At 58.8% G+C, this 17,520-nt stretch overlaps 1 protein-coding gene across 14 annotated transcripts in view; it reads left to right on the plus strand.

The window, feature by feature from the left end:
- Positions 1-17,520, plus strand: part of FCHO1 (FCH and mu domain containing endocytic adaptor 1) — a 32,167-nt gene extending 14,647 nt beyond the window's left edge. For 12 of the 14 annotated variants that reach the window (XM_036314443.1, XM_036314446.1, XM_036314447.1 and 9 more), the window contains 24 exons: positions 800-941; positions 2,856-3,008; positions 3,250-3,354; positions 5,271-5,369; positions 5,463-5,559; positions 6,404-6,463; positions 6,579-6,623; positions 6,736-6,814; positions 7,539-7,563; positions 7,696-7,753; positions 8,233-8,411; positions 8,492-8,516; positions 9,075-9,126; positions 9,700-9,791; positions 10,160-10,438; positions 11,801-11,913; positions 12,017-12,104; positions 12,251-12,359; positions 13,018-13,173; positions 13,482-13,614; positions 15,240-15,439; positions 16,262-16,317; positions 16,651-16,815; positions 17,253-17,520. In XM_036314443.1, the coding sequence (XP_036170336.1) occupies positions 800-941; positions 2,856-3,008; positions 3,250-3,354; positions 5,271-5,369; positions 5,463-5,559; positions 6,404-6,463; positions 6,579-6,623; positions 6,736-6,814; positions 7,539-7,563; positions 7,696-7,753; positions 8,233-8,411; positions 8,492-8,516; positions 9,075-9,126; positions 9,700-9,791; positions 10,160-10,438; positions 11,801-11,913; positions 12,017-12,104; positions 12,251-12,359; positions 13,018-13,173; positions 13,482-13,614; positions 15,240-15,439; positions 16,262-16,317; positions 16,651-16,815; positions 17,253-17,275 (2,533 nt within the window). In that variant the 3' untranslated portion in view covers positions 17,276-17,520. The remainder of the gene's footprint in view (positions 1-799; positions 942-2,855; positions 3,009-3,249; positions 3,355-5,270; positions 5,370-5,462; positions 5,560-6,403; positions 6,464-6,578; positions 6,624-6,735; positions 6,815-7,538; positions 7,564-7,695; positions 7,754-8,232; positions 8,412-8,491; positions 8,517-9,074; positions 9,127-9,699; positions 9,792-10,159; positions 10,439-11,800; positions 11,914-12,016; positions 12,105-12,250; positions 12,360-13,017; positions 13,174-13,481; positions 13,615-15,239; positions 15,440-16,261; positions 16,318-16,650; positions 16,816-17,252) is intronic. The other 2 variants (XM_036314455.1, XM_036314456.1) reach the window with 1 other exon arrangement.

Below are 17,520 nucleotides of genomic sequence, written 5' to 3' on the forward strand. Positions count from 1 at the left end.
GAACAGTCCTTTCCTGGGGCTAAGAGTGCTAGGAAGGCAATGAAATAAGAGCGTGAGAGGTTGGACACCTCCTCCGGGGTGGCCTCCGGTTCTATGAGCTGAGACCTTAATAGCGGGAAGGAGTCAGCCCTGGGAATGAGTGTCTGGGGGGCAGAGACCCAGGCCGGCTGTTCGACCGGGTAGAGGCCCTGGCGCAGCCACGCCCTATATGTTCAAGGAGGAGCAAAGAGGCTGGTATGCTGCAGGGCCTGGGTGAGCGGGAGATGAGATGGGGGGTTGGACACGGGGCCTGACGCACAGCTGACTTTTAAACAAGGATGCGATGTGGTCCCACTGGCATTTGCAAAGTTCCCTGTGGCTGCTGTGGGGCAAAAGTTCTGTCAGGGGCAGAAATGGAGGCCGAGGGAGGGAAGGCGGGGGAAGCGGGAGGGGGATTCTGCTGAGGCAGGGAGGCCCCGTGAACTTGGTTGGGGCTGGTTGGGTCCCTGCTGCCTTTGCGTTATCAGGTGGGGCCTGGAGCGAGGACTCTGGGCCTCAGGGCCTGAGTTTACATCCCAGCTCTGATGGTCATTCGCTGTGGGGCCTCGCATGAGCCACGGAGCCTCCTATTCCTCAGTTTCCCCATCTGTCACAAGCCTGCCTGATATGGGTGCCGTGGGGACTAAATGAGTTAATGTGTGTTGATGCTTAGCAGGGCCTGGCACACAGTAGGTGCCAGAGCCAATGCCAGTTATGCTGTCTGAGGGGACCCAGAGGTGCTGGGCCTGCTGGGCCCGCGTGTGACCGTGCCCGTCTCCAGGACCTTTGCCCCGCTCTGGGAGGTCTTCCGTGTGTCCTCGGACAAGCTGGCGCTCTGCCACCTGGAGCTGACCCGGAAGCTGCAGGACCTCATCAAGGACGTGCTCCGCTACAGCGAGGAGCAGCTCAAGATGCACAAGAAGGTGTGTGCCTGGGGCCACTGCCCGGTGGGGTGGGCAGGGGGCGCCGGCGGCTGAAAGGAGCCCAGGCCTTCTGAGGCCTGCAAACCTCCAGCCTCCACTTGTGCCGCTGCGGATGCTGGGAATTCTGAAATTTCGAACCCAGAACCCCGCAGACCAGGGAACTGTCCAGACATTTCAGACTCAATCCTGGAGCAGAGTCTGTGCGCCGCAGCCTGGGGGCCGACCCAGCGCCACCCGGTTCTGTCCAGCCCACGAACTCGAATGGTTATCACATTTTTATTTTTATTTTTTTAAAATATGTTTTTATTGATTTTAGAGAGGAAGGGAGAGGGATAGAGAGATAGAAACTTCAATGATGAGAGAGAATCATTGATCGGCTGCCTCCTGCACGCCCCCTAATGGGGATCGAGCCGCAACCCAGGCATGTGCCCTTGGCCGGAATCAAACCTGGGACCCTTCGGTCCGCAGGCCGATGCTCTATCCACTGAGCCAAGCCGGCGAGGGCTGGTTATTACATTCTTAAATGGTGGTGGTGGGATCCAGAGAAGAATATTTTGTGAAACGTGAAAACGACATGACACTCAGGTTTCAGTGCCAGTAAATCGAGTTTCATTGGCACACACCCATGTCCACTTGTGTACAATAGTCTGACTTTTTCTGAGTTGAGAGCCCATGACAGGCAAACCCATTTGCTGTCTGTCCCTTCACAGAAAAAGCTTGCTAACCTCTCATCTCCACGGTTAGCACCTACAGATGTTATTATCTGACATGTCTAGACGCTTTCAAACCTAGAATCTTGAAAGCGTCAAGCCTTAGACTCTCAGGAGCCCAAAATAGTAGCGTCTGATAATTCATAGGTGCTTGGCATTTACAGAGCCCAAATCTGCATTTTTAACTCTGTTAAAAAGGGGAGTTGGTAGTAGTACTCAATACTGTATACTTACAAATGGTTAATATAGTAAATCTTATGTGTATTTTATCACAATTTTTTAAAAATTGGGCACAAGGAAGTTTCCTGTGGGCTGATGTGAAACAATCTTAGGACTGGACTATGAAGTAGAAAAACCAGTGGGATAAACAGCACAGGCTGCTGCAATTTGTCATTAAAAAAATGGGCGAAAACAAGCATATTTACTCGTCCATGTGCTGATTAATTCTGGAGACCCATGATGGTAATAATGGGGGCCCCCTGGCAGAGGCCTGGGAGGCTGGGGATCAGGGAATGGAAGGCTTTTTTGTTTTATTATTGATTTTTATTTTTTTAAATATATATTTTATTTTTATTGATTTCAGAGAGGGAGCGGGAGATAGAGATAGGAACATCACTGATGAGAGAGAATCATAGATCTCTCTCTGCTGCCTCCTGGAGGCCCCACACTGGGGATTGAGCCTGTAACCCGGGCGTGTGCCCTGACCGGGAATTGAACCCTGACCTCCTGGTTCATAGGTCAATGCTCCACCACTCAGCCACACCAGTCAGGCTATTATTGATTTTTTAGAGACAGAGTAGAAAGGAGAGAGAGAGAGAGAGAGAGAGAGAGAGAGAGAGAGAGAGAGAGAGAGAGAGAAATTTGTTGTCTCACTTATTTATATATTCATTAGGTCTTGTATGTGCCCTGACCTGGGATCAAACCCACAACCTTGCTGTATCAGGACGATGCTCTCACCAACTGAGCTATTCAGCCAGGGCAGGGTATGGGAGGTTTTAGGGAGCTCACCCCTTAAAACTCTTTGAATTATGTGTAAATATTACCTACTTTAAACATGACAATTTTTTGTATTAAAATAATACTCAGAGAATCCCACAATGTTTGGGAAGCTGGGAACTTCACGGTCTGCACCTGAGATCTATTCAGGTCCTGCGCCCATGGGTGTCAGGTGGCACCCATAGCTCCCCCTTCCCCTCCCTCGCAGCTGAAAGAGGAAGCAGGGGGCACCCTGGATGCTGTGCAGGTCCTCGCGGGCGTCAGCCAGCTCCTGCCCAAGTCCCGAGAGAACTACCTGAACCGGTGCATGGACCAGGAGCGGCTGCGAAGGGAGAGCACGAGCCAGAAAGAGATGGACAAGGTGAGCCCACCGCTGCACGTCTCCAGCCCACACCAGCCCACGTCCGCAGGTCCGGGGAGCTTGCCGATGTGTGAGGGCTGCCTGATGGGAGAGCGAAAACATGTCACAGAGCTATGGTTATCGAACCTGAGTGTGGTCCCCAGACCCTGGGCACCCCAAGAAGTCCAGCAGCTGGGGGAGCGGTGGGGGGAAGCTCCCTGGGTGTCCTAGCCCAACCCTGTCCCCTCTCCGTGCCTCCCAGGCAGAGACCAAGACCAAGAAGGCGGCGGACAGCCTGCGGCGCTCCGTGGAGAAGTACAACTCCGCCCGCGCCGACTTCGAGCAGAAGATGCTGGACTCCGCTCTGGTAAGAATCGGAGGTCTGTGCCTGAGAGACCACACATCCCCGGCCATGGGCCTCAGAAGTCCAGACCTCCCACACCCTCAACTCCCAGGAGCCTCAGTCACAGGGATAAAGCCATCAAAGGCTAGAGCCAGTTAGCTAGTATTATTGTTGTTGACATTATTATTATTATTTCAAAAGTCAAATGCTTTTTATTTTATATTTTTGTTCATCCTCATCTGAGGATATTTTTCATTGATTTTTAGAGAGAGTGGAAGGGAGGGGTAGAGATAGAGAGAAACATAGATATGAAAGCTACACATCGATTGGTTGCCTCCCGTACGTACCCTGATAAGGGCCGGGGATTGAGTCTGCAACCAAAGTACGTGCCCTTGACCAGAAGCCGGGACCCTTCAGTCCAAGGGCCGATGGTCTATTCACTGAGCCAAACCAGCTAGGGCGCAAATAATTTTTGTGCCTTGGTTTTCATACCTGTAAGATGGGAACAGTAATAGTACCTGCCTCATAGAGTTGTTGTGAAGATTAAATGAGTCACTGTATTTGAAGTTTTCAGACTAGTACCAGGTGCATAGAAACCATTCTATGAGGTATAATTTTTATTTATATTATTATTGACTAGAGACCTGGTACACAAAAATTCATGCCCTGGGGCGGGGGGGGGGGGTCTCTCAGCCTGGCCTGTGCCCTCTCACAGTCCAGGACCCCTCAGGGGATGTCCACCTGCCAGCTTAGGCCCAGCCCCGCGTCCCTGCCACCTGGGTGGTCATGATGCGACCTGTCCCTGTCTGGCTCACAAGTCATGCGCCACCTGCCTGGAAGCCACTTTTATAACCCTCAACCAAAGCGAGGTCGACCAGATGGCTGGGTTGGTCCATTGTCATCACAGGATGGAGGCAAATGGTAATCCCAGGGATAGGGCACGCGCAGCCGGCAAAGGGGAGTGAATGGCAGGCGTAAGCTGCAGTCGGACATCCTCAGTGCTGCCGAGGAGTCGGGAGAGGCTCCCTCCAACACCGCTGCACTTGCAGCCATCAGTCAGCCCAGCTTGTGGCTGAGCGGAGCTCAGTGTGGGTCAGTGTGGGAGCGCACTGACCACCAGGGGGCAGCTCCTGCATTGAGCGTCTGCCCCCTGGTTTCAGTGCGCGTCATAGCGCCCTGTCATTCTGGTCATTCCGCAATTAGGGTCAATTTGCATATTACCCTTTTATTATACAGAATAGGATGAGGTTTTTTGTTTTTGTTTTTTTAACAAGATAGGGTGGATTTAGACTCTAAGAGTCTCCTGACATTTCATGGTGGCTGAAAGGCTTGGGTTCTGGTCCAGCCTCCATTCCTCACCAGCTAAGTCACTTTTTACAAGATCCTGTATCTCTCTGGGTCTCTGTCCATCCAAATGTGTGAAAAGCAGATTGGAATCTCAGGATCAGGAATCAGATTTTTTTTTTCTTCTGATTTTGCAAGTGATGGAAAGTTACACATGATAGAGACCTTCATTCAAACTGACAAAGAAGATTTATAGGCTCACGGGACAGAAAAGTTGGAGGGGAGGGTTCCAGGCATGGCTGGATCCAGGTGCTCAAATGGTGTTGGCAGGAAGTTGTGCCTCTCTCCTTTTCAAGGCTGTTTTTCTCTCTGGGGCTTCATTCTCAAGCAAACACGCCCCCATCTGTGTGTGTGTGTGTGTCTGGCAAAGTGGCCACCAGCAGCTTCCACATGCATCCCACCAATTCATTGGCTCGAGATAAGAAATGTCCTTTCCCTATAGTCCCAGCAGAAGACCTAGGGCAGGCTCTCCTTGGCTCTTCCCCAAACCGATCACTGGGCCTAGGGGGTTGAGATATTCTGACTGATCGGGCCAAGTCACAGGGCACCTCCTGGTGGCCTCCCCATTTCTGCTGGCCCCTCCCCTGCTGCCTCAGCACTTCCAGACCATGGAGGAGACCCACCTGCGCCACATGAAGACGCTGCTGGGCTCCTATGCCCACTCGGTGGAGGACACCCACGTGCAGATCGGGCAGGTGAGTGGGGCCGGGGGTGGGGCATGAGGGTGGAGGTGCTGAACAAGAGGTCCCTGGCCTTGCCCAGTTACACACCCCACCCACTCTGCCCAGGTTCACGAGGAGTTTAAGCAAAATATAGAGAACATCAGCGTGGAAGTGCTGCTGAGAAAGTTTGCAGAAAGCAAGGGCACGGGCCGGGAGAAGCCTGGTGAGTCGGGGCACCTGGGGGTCAGGCTGTGTGGAAAGGACAGGGCTCAAGAGGCAGGAGACTTCCCTGGGTCGCAGTTTCCTCATCAGTGAAATGGGCTGATGACAAGTCTAACTCTACAGCCCACAGAGGAAGGGGATTTGATGCCTGATCTTATGTGTAAATCTCATACAACCAGATACCGGAGGGGCCACGAATGCCGGGCTCAGTTGTTCAAACTTTACCCCCAAGGGCCAAGGGAGGCCTTACGAGCTGTTGAGCAAAAGACCAATTGGAAACTGCCCAGGTGCAGGGTCGGGGAAACGTTCAGAGCAAGAGCTTGGGGCCAGACCTGGGTGTGAGCCTTTTCCTCACTGCTTTCTGCGGTGAGGACTCGGATGTGGGCCTTGACTTCTCTAAGCCTCGGTTCTTCGTCTGTAAAGTGAGGGTGATACTGATCCCCAACTGATGGCTGTGAATGTTCAGTAATTTGATGCAGGTAATAGGCGAAGTGTCAGCCTGGCACACAGTAGGAATTCAGTAGATGCTGGTGCACAGTCTGTCCCCAAGTCTAGTCTAGCACGAAGGCCTGTCCTTTCTCCCTCCTAGCTACACAGCTCAGCCCGCCCCTCCTTGCCTAGGCCCTTATTCTAATCTAGCCCTTCACTGGCCCCAGATCAGTCATGTCCTGCTTCTGCCCACACACCCTCCCTGGCTCCCCATCTCCCTGAGGAGAGCCCCGGCTCCTCTCCCTGGCACTGCAGCCCAGCCCATGGCATAGACTTGTGGTCCATCCCTGACCCACCCAAGGTCCATCCAGAAAAGCTGGACGTAGAAATGACTCAGGCATCACCCCTCCCCCCAGTCCGTCCCAAGGTGGGAGCAGAACCCTTGGCCCATCCCCTCAGGACCAGCTCCGGGACGGGTGCGTGTGTGTGTGTGTGTGTGTGTGTGTGTGTGTGTGTGGCCAGGGGTGTACTGCTACCCTCCTGGGGCCCAGGCGCCCTCTCTGCTGAGTGTCCCAATCCCTTCTGTCTCAGGGCCGTTGGACTTTGAGGCGTACAGCGCAGCCGCCCTGCAGGAAGGCAAGTACGTCTGGACCTGGATGCCCAGGCTGGACTGTAGGGAAAAGGGAGGCAGAGCTGAATGGGAAGGGGGCACCCCCAGGGCTCAGCTGCACCCATCATCCGTCCTCAGCAATGAAACGTCTGCGGGGAGCCAAGGCCTTTCGCCTCCCAGGACTGAGCCGGCGGGAGCGGGAGCCACCTGCAGCTGTGTGAGGAAGCACCCCGCCCCCCACCCCACCCCCCGTATCCCCCCACCCCCCTTGCCCTGGCCCGGGAGACCTCCTCCTGCCAGGCTGTCCCAGAAGTCCCCCGTTTAGGCTAGCCCAGGAGCATTCTCACTCCAGGCTGGGCACGGAGTACCCTGACCCAGGCTAGCTCAGGGCTACCTGCCCGATCTAGTCCAGAAGTCTTCCTCCTGCCAAGGCTAGACCAGGACTCACCTAGGATTGCCCCTGCCCAGGGCGGTCCAGGATTCCTCCCCTGATCAAGGTTAGTCCTGCTATTTCCTCACTTGACCTGTCCCAGCCGTTCCTACTCGGCCCAGATGAGCCCGGGAGTCTCTCTGCCCAAACTAGTACCCACTCCTTCTATGCCCAGTCCCCTGACTGGCCCAGGTTGACCCTGCCCAGGCTGGCCCCGATCCTTTCTTTCCAAGACTAGCCCCTACGTTCCATGTTTTCAGGCAAGCCCTTCAGATGAGCTCCAGGGTTCCTCCCCTTCCAGCTGTTTGAGAACACCCCTTGCTTTGCCAACCCCAGATGCACTGTCCCTCACCCCAGGCCAGCCCCGGGGTTCCCCCACCTGCAGGGCCAGCTCCAGACATTATCGCAATCCAGGCCCACCCCCTCAGTTGCCATTTCCAGTGTTGGGGGCCAAGGGCAGGGCAGATGGGGCGGGAGGGCTGATACCAATGTCTCTTTTTTTTATCTGCAGAGATTCTCTGGAGCCCGACCCACGGGTGAGTGCCCTCAGGGTTGTTTTTAGGTCTGGGAGGCAAGGGGAGGGGGGGGAGGGGGAGAGCGGGTGAAGGGGTACAGGGTGGAAATCGAGGTTTGGTAGGGGAGAGCCTGACTTGCCGCTTGTCCTCCAGGCCTGTGCAGAAGTGGATGAAGAAGGTTTCACTGTCCGGCCTGATGTGACCCAGAACAATATCCTCGTGGCGCCCTCTGGGGGCGGCTGTTGGCATAGCAATGAGAAAGCTCTGCCTGCAGTGATTTCGCTGCCATTAGCACCCTTCTCTGCGTACACCCTGTGGGGAGCCTCTAGTGAGGACCAAGCAAAGACCCCTGCCCCGTGGGGTCAGGGCTGGTCAAGAGGGAGAGAGGAGGGGCTGGGTCACAATAGAGGGGATCCAAGAGGGCTTCCTGAAAGAGGGGGTACCCGTGTTGGGGCTTGACAGTTGAATGGGCTAGGCGTTCACTACTTAGGGCAGGACATACTTGTGCAAGGGCTTGGATCGGGGTAAGGGGGTGGGGGGGTAAAATGGTGTCGGGGCCAAGGGTGGCAGGCGAGAGAGAATGCTGCAGGGCCTCCAAGGGTTTGAACGGGAAGGGATATGGTCAGTTTGAGGGCTGCCTGGAGGGAGGCCCTGCATCGGCATCTGCTTGGCCCCTTGACCGAGGCGCACGCACAGCTGAGCCCTCCCGCTTCTCATCCAGCGACTCAGACTTTGACGATGAAGAGCCCCGCAAGTTCTACGTGCACATCAAGCCCGCCCCGGCCCGGGCCCCGGCCTGCAGCCCCGAGGCGGCCGCCGCACAGCTCAGGGCCACGGCTGGCAGCCTCATCCTCCCTCCAGGCCCAGGGGTGAGGCTGGGACAGGTGTTCCAGGTGGGCCCAGGGGCCGGCTAGAGGCACCCCGCCTGACCCCACCCCTTTGTCCACAGGGCACCATGAAACGCCACTCCTCACGTGAGTACCTGTTCAGGAGTCTCTTTTTTAAATAAGTTTTTTAATTGATTTTTTAGAGAGAGGGGGAGAGAGAGAGCTACATCAATGATGACAGAGCATCGTTGATCGGCTGCCTCCTGCATGCCCCCCACTGGGGATGGAGCCCGTAAGCCGGGCATGTGCCCTGACCAGGAATCAAACCAGTGAGCTCTGAGCCACACCGGCCGGTATTCAGGGGTGTTTGGTTTTGGGGTGTTGGGGGGGCGGGAGGAGAACATGGAGGGAGGACTAGGCCTAAAGTGTTGGGCGGGTTTGCATGCCAGCTCTGCGTGTGACTTGGGCAGGCCGCTCACCCACTCTGCCACGCAGCCTCCTCTTCTGAGAAATGAGGTCATGATGAGAATTAACTGACACCCAAGAGGGGTTTCTGGGAAAGAAGCCAAAACCTGGATTCAGCGCGGCTCAGGCCCAAAGCCCTCTCTGCCTGATCTGGCCTCTCCGGCCTTGGCCTCCTGGTCTGTGGAGTCGGGAGCAGGCAGGGTGACAGGACGGCTCAGAGGGGAGGCCCTTCTCTTGCAGGGGATGCTGCTGGGAAGCCACAGAGGCCTCGGTCCGCCCCGAGGGCCAGCAGGTGAGTTCCACGGGGTGGGACATTGCCTCTGCACAGTGGGCCGGTGGGCCATCCCCCTCGTGTCTCCCCACCTCCCCGGCTCCCTCCCTGTGTCTCTGTGTCCCCTCCTCTCATCAGGCAGGGAGTTGAGGCTGTGCTGTATTTGAGAGACCGCTTTCTAGCAGTGATTCATTTGGTAAACATTTATTGAGTGCCTACTGTGTACTCATGCCATTCTGGGTTCTGAGGATATGGGAGCAAGATAGGTCCTCCTTCTCAGAGTTACATCCTCGCAGCTCAGGTTTTATGAATAATGAATAAGTTCCAGCATATTCACTACTTCCAAGTGTTCTGACGAAACCGAAGCGGGTGATGCGATGGAAGAGAGAAGTGGCGACTTCAGTCGGGCTGGCAGTGGGGGGCCTCTGGGCTTGTGGGGAGGACGACTTTGCGCTGAGCCCTGAGGAGAAGCAGGAGTGGCCACAGGGAGAACTGGGAGGACGGAGGCCAAACTCCGCAGCATGTGCAAAGGCCCTGAGGTGAGAGGAGGCACGGAGACAACAGAACAGCCCCTCTTGTCCGTCTGGTCCCCAGCTGCACAGAGAAGCTGCAATCCGATGAGCTGGCCTCCAAGACCCTCTTTGGGCCACCCCTAGAGTCAGCCTTTGACCATGAAGACTTTACAGGTAATGGGGGTAAGGGCTTCCGGGAGCGTGGGTGTGGCCGGCGGGTGGACGGATGGAGCCATTGCAGGCGTAGGTGGCTCTGTGGGCAGGAGGGCGAGGGCAGACGCTGGGGGCCTTTGTGGGCCAAGGGGGAGACCAGTGGGGCCAGGTCAGTGTGAGGGTGGGCGGGGCCGCAGCCTGCGTAGGAAGAGCCAGAGAGAAGGTGGAGCCCCTTGGTAGTGGGGGTGGCAGTGGGGGGTGGGTGAGGCGTCAGTGGCGAGAGAAGGAACGAGCGGGAGTGGCCTGGGGTGGGCTGTGAGCACTGGCTTTGAATGGCCCGGACCCCCGCGTGGGCAGGGTCTGGAGCTAGTCGCCCCGTCTCCCCCCAGGTTCCAGCAGCCTCGGCTTCACCTCCAGCCCCTCGCCTTTCTCCTCCTCATCGCCGGAGAACGTGGAGGACTCCGGCCTGGACTCACCATCCCATGCGGCACCTGGCCCCTTCCCAGATTCCTGGGCCCTCCGCCCGGGCACCCCGCAGAGCCCACCTACCTGTAGGCCGCAGCCACCACCCGAGTCTAGGGGAACGCGGTCCCTGCTGTCATCAGACTCGCCACTGCCCCTTGCAGCATCCCCAGGCCCCTGGGGGCGGGAGGCTGTGGCTGGAGGCGGTAAGTCCTGCAGCCAGGAACTGTTATGGGAGCTGTGGGGAGGATGGGGCATCTACCATGATCAGTGCCAGGGGCTGGGGACAGAGCTGAGATGGAGGCTGGCGGAAACCTCACCCTTGCAAGGAGAGGGTATTTAATGAGATGGGTAATTAACAAGGCAGGAGGTGGCAGGTGCCCGGTGAGGGCTCCCAAACATAAGGGCCTCTCTGAGGAGGGACATCTGAGCTGTGACATGATGGAGGTGAGGTGAAGCTATATGGATGTGGGAGCAGAGGTTCCCAGCAGAGGCAATGGGGTGGGAGCCCGCTAGGCCCCCTGAGGAACAGCGGGGAGGCCGGTGTGGCCAGAACAGAGGGATGGCAGGGAGCGGGGAGGGGGGGAAGACGTCAGCAAGGAGATGGGTCAGGCACCGGCACCTGGGGCCGGAGAGGAAGGAGAGGGTCCAAGGCTGAGCTGAGGCAGGGCAGGGGCAGGGAGGAGGCGAGCAGGCAGGAGTGGGTGCCTGGAGGTCACACGAGGAGGGTGGAGTCCCCTTTGCATTTAGAAACGGCTGTGACCACTGAGGTCCCCAGCAGTGGTGAGGGGGTGCCAGGCAGAGGCCATGGTTAGAGAAAGACCCTGATGGGAGGGCCCTCGGGAGGGAGGGAGTGGAGACGGTGAGCGTAGACGAGCTGAGTAGTCAGAGCTTCACTGCAGAACAGGGATTCTCAGCCAGCCGGTTGTGCGGCCAGGGCACACTCAGCAACGTCACTGGCGTGGGATTGTCACCCCGGGGGACGGGCACGACCAAGGCCAGGGGTGCAGTTCCCCACCCGGCAGCCCAGGGGATGGCAGCACCTCGGAAACGGTCCCCAACGGGAGGGAGAGGAACGTGGCCTGGGCGGGTGGGAGGGGGCTGCGTGGGTAAGCGGTTCAGCTGGAGCAGAGCAGGGGCTGCTGGGGAGGCAGGAGAGCGAGGGGACCCTGGGCGGGACACCGTGACAAGAAGGGTGAGACTCAGACGTGGGCCAGGGGAGGAGGCCACTGCTACCCTCTCAGAAAGGGTGACAGTCATGGAATGGCTGAAAGTCAGGGAAAAGCCCTCTTCCAACCCCCGCCCCTCGCCATAGCGTGCCTGCCTCCTGAGCACCCAGGCTCCGAGGCGGGGAGCTCCCCTCTTATTAGGCCACAGTCTGGTGTCAGGGCTGTGGGTGGCGTCCGCAGTCCTGTCTGGCACCTTCTCTGAAGCCCCAGGACTTCAGACCACCCAGGGGTCTCCCCACAGTCAGTCTGACTCCCGGGTTGTGACTGAGATCCTCCCCTGGGGAGGCCCCAGAGGCCCAGGCAGCCTCTCAGCCACCGTCTTTCTCACTCGCTCCCCAGACCCAATGCCCGGACCTGCTGACCTTCCGGCCACGGAGGGCCTGGCAGCCCCGCCCCGGAGGCCCCGCTCCCGGAAGGTGTCCTGCCCCCTCGTGAGCAGCAACGGGGACCTGGTAGGCTGAGGGGCATGGCCGCGCTGGGCTGGGGCGCCTCCGGTCGGCAGCAGGACACTGCTCCTGGCGTGTCCACAGCCCGGCCTGTCTCCTTCCCTTCCAGCCTCATTCTCTGAGCTCCTCCCCGCTGGGCTCCTCCGTCCCCGGCACCGCCCCCGAGCGCTGCAGCGTCTCCTCCCAGACAGGACACGGTACCTGTGGGCTTCACCTTCTCTGGCCGGGGTGGGTGGGGGCTGTGATACCGTAGACACCCTATTGGCAGAGGGCAGGTTCTGGAGCCTGAAACCTGTCCTCACGCTCTTATCTGTCCTTCATTCTCCCCCCCCACCCCCGCCAGGAATCTCCCGGGGCCCAAGCCCTGTGGTCCTGGGCTCCCAGGATGCCCTGCCCGTGGCCACCGTCTTCACCGAGTATGTCCACGCCTACTTCCGTGGCCACAGCCCTAGGTATGCAGTGCCGGGGAGAGTGCGGACGGTGAGGGGCAACGGGGCTCCCTGGGGCTTGTGTCTGGGTTCTAGCAGGGACAGCCTCCAGGTTTTGTGACCGGCTTTCCCACGGAAGGGCCTTAACCATTGGGCTGAGCCTCCAGGCCCCTCTCCTGAAGGGCAGTGGGAGAGACGGAGGGCATGGGAACAGGGCTGGCGTCATTGCTGCCACTGTGTAGAGGCCTCAACCTGAAGGCAGGAACTCCAGAGGCCAGGCCCGTGGAGGAGGTGGGTAAAGGGTGAATTGAGGGGCCGGGGGTCGTCTCGGGTGGTGCCCAGAAGAAAAGAACTTCACGTCAAACCAAAGAGAGGAAGAGAGCCTTAGACCCCACGCCCAACATGAAGACAATTCTAAAGCTGAATTTTTGCTGTGAGCTTCCTGGCGGCCGAGGGGAAAAGAGAACCAGGGCAGGAGCTGTTCCTGCCTCCTCAGCCCAGTGTGGCTTCTTCCTGGAGCCTGGATTGCTATGCAGGCGGGGACACAATGGGGGGGGGGGGAGGTTGGGGTGTAGCCAGGGCCTTGCTGCTTCTGCAGACCCAAGGAGCCCCAGGAAAGAGGGGAGGATGAGGTGCGGGCAGAGCCCTGAGCCTAAGCCCAGTCCCCTCCCCTCTCACCCAGCTGCCTGGCTCGAGTAACTGGGGAGCTGACCATGACCTTCCCAGCCGGCATTGTGCGTGTGTTCAGCGGGACCCCACCCCCACCGGTCCTCAGCTTCCGTCTAGTACACACCACCCCCATCGAGCACTTCCAGCCCAATGCCGACCTGCTCTTCAGGTACTGCTGGGAGGAGGGAGGCAGGAGCAGGGGGTCCCAGCGGCTAGTGGGGGCCAGGAGCTCCCCCGCCGTAAACTCCTCCTCTGCCTCCCAGGATTTGCCCTGTGTCCCTGGGCAAGTCCCTCCCTCTCTCTGGACCTCACTTTCCTTTGCTTCCTCCCCCGCCTCTCCCCCCTGCAAATGCTCTTTGCGGGGCCAAGGTGGCCTGGGAAATCAGCACCTTTAGGAAGCCCTTGGGGTGGGTGGGGTGCTGGGGACCCTGAGAGGCTTCTTCCGAGGGTGGGGGTGATTATTCCGGGTCTCTGCAGCGACCCCTCCCAGAGCGACCCTGAGACCAAAGACTTCTGGCTCAACATGACAGCCCTGACGGAGGCCCTGCAGCGCCAGGCAGAGCAGAATCCAGCCGCCTCCTACTACAATGTAGTGCTGCTGCGGTACCAGGTGGCCTAGCTGGATGGGGTGGGCAGGGGGTAGGGAGGGGATGGGGGTACGGAGGGGATGGGGGTACGGAGGGGATGGATACGGAGGGATGGGATACGGAGGGGATGGGGATACGGAGGGGATGGGGTACGAGGGGATGGGGATACGGAGGGGATGGGGGTACGGAGGGGATGGGGATACGGAGGGGATGGGGGTACGGAGGGGATGGGGATACGGAGGGATGGGGATACGGAGGGGATGGGGGTACGGAGGGGATGGGGGATACGGAGGGGATGGGGATACGGAGGGGATTGGGATACGGAGGGGATGGGGATACAGAGGGGATGGGGGTACGGAGGGGATGGGGATGGGATACGGAGGGGATGGGGATGGGGGTACGGAGGGGATGGGGATACAGAGGGATGGGGATACGGAGGGGATGGGGATGGGGATACGGAGGGGATGGGGATACGGAGGGGATGGGGGTACGGAGGGGATGGGGGTACGAGGGGATGGGGATACGGAGGGGATGGGGATACGGAGGGGATGGGGGTACGGAGGGGATGGGGGATACGGAGGGGATGGGGATACGGAGGGGATGGGGATACGGAGGGGATGGGGGTACGGAGGGGATGGGGGTACGGAGGGGATGGGGATACGGAGGGGATGGGGATACGGAGGGGATGGGGGTACGGAGGGGATGGGGGTACGGAGGGGATGGGGATACGGAGGGGATGGGGGATACGGAGGGGATGGGGGTACGGAGGGGATGGGGGTACGGAGGGGATGGGGATACGGAGGGGATGGGGATACGGAGGGGATGGGGATACGGAGGGGATGGGGTACGGAGGGGATGGGGATACGGAGGGGATGGGGATACGGAGGGGATGGGGATACGGAGGGGATGGGGATACGATGGGATGGGATGGGGATACGGAGGGATGGGGATACGGAGGGATGGGGATACGGAGGGATGGGGATACGGAGGGGTGGGATACGGAGGGGATGGGATACGGAGGGGATGGGGATACGGAGGGGATGGGGGATACGGAGGGGATGGGGATCGGAGGGGATGGGGATACGGAGGGGATGGGGGATACGGAGGGATGGGGATACGGAGGGATGGGGGATACGGAGGGGATGGGGATACGGAGGGGATGGGGATACGGAGGGGATGGGGATACGGAGGGGATGGGGGATACGGAGGGGATGGGGTTACGGAGGGGATGGGGGATACGGAGGGGATGGGGATACGGAAGGGATGGGGGATATGGAGGGGATGGGGATACGGAGGGGAAGGGCAGGGCAGAGGGAGCAGGGAAGGGATGGTGGGAGTATAGGGGGGGCAGAGGGTAAATGGTGGCCAGAAAGGCATTGTAGGGAGCCAGGCCTCCACGGTGCAGATGGTATCATTATGCAAATTAGAAGTGCCCCTCCCAGGCCCCTGCGGGGGTGCCTGTCCACAGACTGTACTAGAATGAGGCCCTCTCCTGCCCTCTGCTGGACGTGTGGTGTAATGCAGACTCCTATCTGCAAAGCCTCGGACTGGTCTCTCTTGGGGCGGTGTATGCCACACAGACTCCCGCCGGCTGTAGTGCGCCGTGTGGTAGGACAGGGTGGCCCAAGCTCTGTCCTCTCTCTTCCAGTTCTCCCGCCCGGGTCCCCAGTCTGTGCCGCTGCAGCTGAGCGCCCACTGGCAGTGTGAGGCGACCCTCACTCAGGTCTCGGTGGAGTACAGCTACCGGCCCGGTGCCACGGCTGTGCCCACGCCACTCACCAATGTCCAGATCCTGCTGCCTGTGGGGGAGCCTGTGACCAATGTCCGCCTGCAGCCGGCTGCCACCTGGTGAGGGCACGTGGATGGCCAAGAGGGGCTCAGCGGTGCCCCTGAACCCCCCAGCCCTCCCCTTGATGAAGCAACTAGGGCAGTGGTTCTCAACCTTGGCTGCACATTAGAATCACCTGGGAATCTTTTTAAAATCCTCATTTCTGGGCCTCATCCTCCGGAAATTCTGTTTCTTTCTTATGGGGTGAGGCCACAACATTAGTAACAAAGAAACAGAATTTCCGGAGGATGAGGCCCAGAAATCAGGATTTTAAAAAGATTCCCAGGCGATTCTAATGTGCAGCCAAGGTTGAGAACCACTGAACTAAAGGGTCCACCCTGCACCTGACTGGCCGGTGTGGGCTCGAACCGCTTACAGCTGAGGGTGCTGTTATCACACAGGGATAATATCTGACACAGCTTCCTCCGTGCCAGGTGTGTCCATGGGCTCAGCACGCACTGGTTGGCTTACAGCTCCTAGCAATCCCTCCGGGTCCCTATGTATGATGGGGAAACTGAGGCAAAGGGAGGCTAAATTGCTTATCTAAGATCACATCAGGATCTGAATCCAGCTCCAGTGTTGCCTTGGTTCTGTATAAAGGATAGAACCTGTCACGAAGAAGCCAGGCTTACAGGACCAAATGCATCCTCTAAAAATGCTGCAAGGCTGTGGGGCCTCGGGACCAGCTGCTCCACATCCCACCCCGGCTTCACTGACGGGGACTGAAGCAAGGGAGCGGCCTGGCTTGCTCCGGTCATATAGCCGAGAGGAAACTGAGCTGGGACCCTGGGTTCTAAGTGTCCTCTCTGGGGTTGACCTGACCGAGCTTCTCTTGATGCCAGGAACCTGGAGGAGAAGCGGTTCCTATGGAAACTTCCAGATGTGTCCGAGGCAGGGGGTGAGTTGTGGCTGTACATCAGGACTCAGGGGTCTCAGGTGGGAGAATCGGGGATGTGCTTGGGGTAGGGGAGTGTGGCCAGGCTTGGAAGGGCTTTGACAAAGCTGAAGGAGAGGCATCCTGGGAGTGGGCACAGCAGGTGCAAAGGTCCTGGGGCAGGATCCCTTTACAAACCACACACAGTCTTGTGGAGCCAAAGAAAACGGGTGCAGGGGCACAAGAGGAGGTCAGAGGGGTAGAGAGGCCACAAATCAAAGCAGGGCCAGGGAAGAGTCTGGGTCACTGTGGGCCTGAGGCCAGGGATGGGACACAGCTGACCTCAGGCTTCCCCAGGCTCTGGCCGCCTGTCTGCCAGCTGGGAGCCGTGCTCAGGGCCCAGCACGCCCAGCCCCGTGGCCGCTCAGTTCACCAGCGAAGGGGCCACTCTGTCCGGCGTGGACGTGGAGCTGGTGGGCAGTGGCTACCGCATGTCGCTGGTAAAGAGAAGGTTTGCCACAGGTACGTACCCACTCTACTGCCCCCACCTTCCTGGGAGCCAGGCCTCTGCTATGGCCAAGCCCCACCCCCTGCTTCTGCCAGGATGCAGGGGTGAGGGAGGCATTTGAGGTATTTGGGAAGGATAGGTGGGTGTCAGGTCTGGAAACCCAGTGTGGGGTGTTCACAGACAGGGAGGGGTGGTCAGGGTCCAGGGGGAGGGGTCAGGAAGGAAGATGAATGTGTCTGGGCCATCCCCTGGAGGGTGGGTGTCCTTGCAAGGATCCAGGGCCCGCAGCCAGAAACACCACTGCACCAGCACCCTCACCCTGTTCTCCTGCCCCCACAAGGGGCTGCTGGGGTCCATGGGGCAGTGAGTTAAGGGGTATTTTGAGAAGGATTGGGAGATCCGAGGGTAGGGACAAGCGACCCTCCTCCCACTCACGGCCCCACCCCCACAGGGATGTACCTGGTGAGCTGCTGAGTCCGGGAGGCTGACCAGCCCACTGGCCCCAGCTCTGCAGAGTCCTGGTGCTTTGTGACTGCTCTCTGCCTGCCTGCCGGATCCTGGGATCCCAACCTGGCCTCCTCCGAGGCCCTGACTCTGGGGAGGAGCCCCACGCCCAGCCTGGCTGAGCCTGAGATTCACTTCCGCTCATACCAGCTCCCACACAGGTTCTTGGACTTTTAATGATCTTTGAATAAACACTTTATTTTCTAATAAAATAA

This window comes from Myotis myotis, unplaced genomic scaffold, assembly GCF_014108235.1.
Source record: "Myotis myotis isolate mMyoMyo1 unplaced genomic scaffold, mMyoMyo1.p scaffold_m19_p_6, whole genome shotgun sequence".
In the NCBI taxonomy this organism is placed as follows: Eukaryota; Metazoa; Chordata; class Mammalia; order Chiroptera; family Vespertilionidae; genus Myotis; species Myotis myotis.